The sequence below is a fragment of the Pristis pectinata genome, chromosome 31, assembly GCF_009764475.1.
Source record: "Pristis pectinata isolate sPriPec2 chromosome 31, sPriPec2.1.pri, whole genome shotgun sequence".
NCBI lineage: Eukaryota > Metazoa > Chordata > Chondrichthyes > Rhinopristiformes > Pristidae > Pristis > Pristis pectinata.
The window spans coordinates 7,988,996-7,991,693 of NC_067435.1; the positions used below are offsets into that span (position 1 = coordinate 7,988,996).

Below are 2,698 nucleotides of genomic sequence, written 5' to 3' on the forward strand. Positions count from 1 at the left end.
CTTTAAGCTTGGGTTAGTAAAGGGCTATGATTTGTTTATCAAAGTGCCTGTGCTTAGGAAAGATATTTCCCAATGTTCCCTAAAGCAGCTTCGTGGGTGTAATTACAGTGAGAGAGAGAAGCAGACAGAGTAAACTTCCACCTCCATAACTCACCATCCCCTAATCTGTCCACGCTTGGAGCAACAACACCAAATCTTCAGAAAGATGTCTAAAATCAGATGGTTGTCTCCGCACCAGGGTCAGAGGGCGGGCGTTGAAAAAGAAAGACACAGTGCGTAAAAAGTTCACAGTACAAACTATTTACTTAAATACAGGTAATACCACAGAAATATCAAATAAAACACAATGTTGAGCCCCAGCTTGTTGAAACTAAACCAGGGAGAAAATCATACTCGAAAACGAGAGGGAAAGAAAAATAATTTACAAACGAGCGGTGGGGTGCGCGCAGCATGTCGACAAATACCAGGCACCTTTTTTCTGTACACCAAGTCCAAGAAAGAGTCCTGATCTCCTGTGCGACTCTGCCCGGCGCCGGCCAGTTCACTACCCCCTCCTGTTTATTTCGGACCAGTGCTTCAGAAAGATATCTTCCCCTTGCTCCCCGAGGCAGCAAGAAGCCAGTTTTATCTTCCGTACCCCTTTATCTCCGTCTGTCTCTCTATCTCTCTTGCTCAGAAGCCCTGCAGTTTCTGGGTTAATACTATTTGGCACCCACTGCTGATGTGAGTCATGACTTTTTGTTTCAACTGGGAGACCTGGTCTCGCAGGACGGTGGCGGTGGATGCCAACCCCGCATTGTCCGATTTCAACGTCTTCACTTTGTCTTCAAGCCGGGCTATCCTTTCCAATTTCCTCTTGCGGCATTTGGAAGCGGCCACGCGATTCCTCATGCGTTTTCTCTCCGCCTTGATGCGCTCTTGGTTCTCCATGTCGATGGGCGAGAGTGGCGGGGTCTCTCCTCGGCTCTGGACTTCGGGCACCGTCTGCGGCTCTTCCTTGAGGGTCTGCAACCTCGGGTGACCCACGGGCACCGGGGCCAGGTTGTAGCCGAGCGGCTGGGGAGGCAGGTAGCTGATGGTGGCCGTGGGGTAACTTGCGCCGGCCGAGATGGCGTTGGAATTGTAGGCGGTGAGGTTCGTATAGACTGGTGGCACCTCCGAAGGCACCGAGCTCCCGTAGGCATTGTTGGCGTTGCAGTTCATGCCTGGGCCGGCGATGGACACATTGGGTGCGACATGGTTGATTTTATGCAACTCTTCCAGCGCCTTCACGAAGCCGTCCGCGAACCCCTCCTGCTCGTCCGTGATGTTCCTCGCACAGAAATACTGGCCAGGGGTGGGCGTGGTGGTGATCACCCCATTGCTGGATTGGATAATGAGACGCTCCAACTCGGGAGAGGCGAGTTTCAAGAGTCCCGAGTCGCCACCGTTCAACAGGCCGTCCTCTGGGTTCCTGGGCTGGGGTTTCAGCGACCTGGATGGTTCTACCAGGTTGAGATTAAGATTGGGCTTCAAGTATTTGGACCCGTACTCGTGTAGAGCCCCATCGGAAGCCCCGTAGCCCGTAAAGAAGGAATCGTCGTGGTAAAATGGTTGTTCCATCTTTGTAGACATAGAAAGCCCAGGCAATTCACTTGGGGAAAGTCCAGAGGGGTTTACTGCAGAGCCGAATGCCCGTCCGCTCTCCAGCGAAACAACAATATACAGTTGCCGGAAGACAGGGCAGAAATTGCAAAGTTCCCTCGCGATACGGATGGATGGTTGGGTCGCTCCTTCGTCTTGCGAATTGCCTCAGTTCCCCTTTAGACCCGGGAGCAGCTGGGAGAGAAAGGTCCACTTTATTTGGTGATGATCGCAGGAGTCAGCTCTCTCTCTCTCTGTGCCTGTCTCTCTGTCTCTGTTCCTGGATGCGAGTGATCAGTATGTGTCTCTCTCTCTCTGTATGTCTGTATGCCTGATCTTCTACAGTAACATCCTCCAGCACAATGTATTAGCTCACTCTGCCATGACTTCTTAAATAGCTGAGATGATGTCAGCGTTCCTGCTCACTGATTGGTTTTGAGTGTGTGTGTGTTTTCTGTTATTTTCCGCTTTCTCTCTCTCTCCCTTCTCTCAACAGTAGAGGCCAGCAGAGAACTTTCGAAACTCGTTAACCCTCTTGTTACTGAATACCGGGTTTGAGGAGACCAGTTTATTTTCCATTAACTTAACTGAGACTCCTATCATTTCTGCTTTACAAAAAAAAACAAATAAATAATTACTTATGGCTCAAATGAAAAAGAGGTTTGCATTTATATGTCGACTTGAACATTCATTCTCAGGTTGTGAGCAATTATAGCCCAGCAGTAATTCCTCATCCCCTTCAACTGGGTGACACGCTGGGCCATTTCTCTTTGCTATAAGGCTGGGGCCACGACAACCCTGACCAGGGGAGGATGGGGGACAGCCCCCGCTGAAGCCTGACAGTAAGTAGCATGGATTTGCAACCTCGTGGTCCCCGTCACTGAGCCTAGAATTTTAATTTGAGATTCTTGTGATTAACTGAATTTAAATTACCGGTTCCCCTGCTGGGATTTGAACTCTGGGATTACTAGTCCGGTCAGATAACCACAATGTTACCATCCCCGGAGCCCAGTCAATCCCATCCTCGAGCCCAGTCAATTCCATCTGCGCCTAACTGGCCGACCCAACCAAACAG

The 2,698-nt window shown here is 50.3% G+C and overlaps 1 protein-coding gene across 1 annotated transcript; it reads right to left on the reverse strand.

Moving 5' to 3' along the window:
• Nucleotides 1–284: 284 nt before the first annotated feature.
• junba (JunB proto-oncogene, AP-1 transcription factor subunit a) lies at nucleotides 285–1,990 on the reverse strand. Its single transcript, XM_052042157.1, has one exon. The coding sequence runs from the start codon at nucleotides 1,612–1,614 to the stop codon at nucleotides 673–675; it is 942 nt and encodes a 313-aa protein (XP_051898117.1). The 5' UTR covers nucleotides 1,615–1,990; the 3' UTR covers nucleotides 285–672.
• Between the last annotated feature and the right edge of the window lie 708 nt (nucleotides 1,991–2,698).

What these genes read in the sequence shown, in the direction of transcription:
- junba (XM_052042157.1), bottom strand. Translation starts at nt 1,614, where the DNA reads ATGTCTACAAAGATGGAACAACCATTTTACCACGACGATTCCTTCTTT.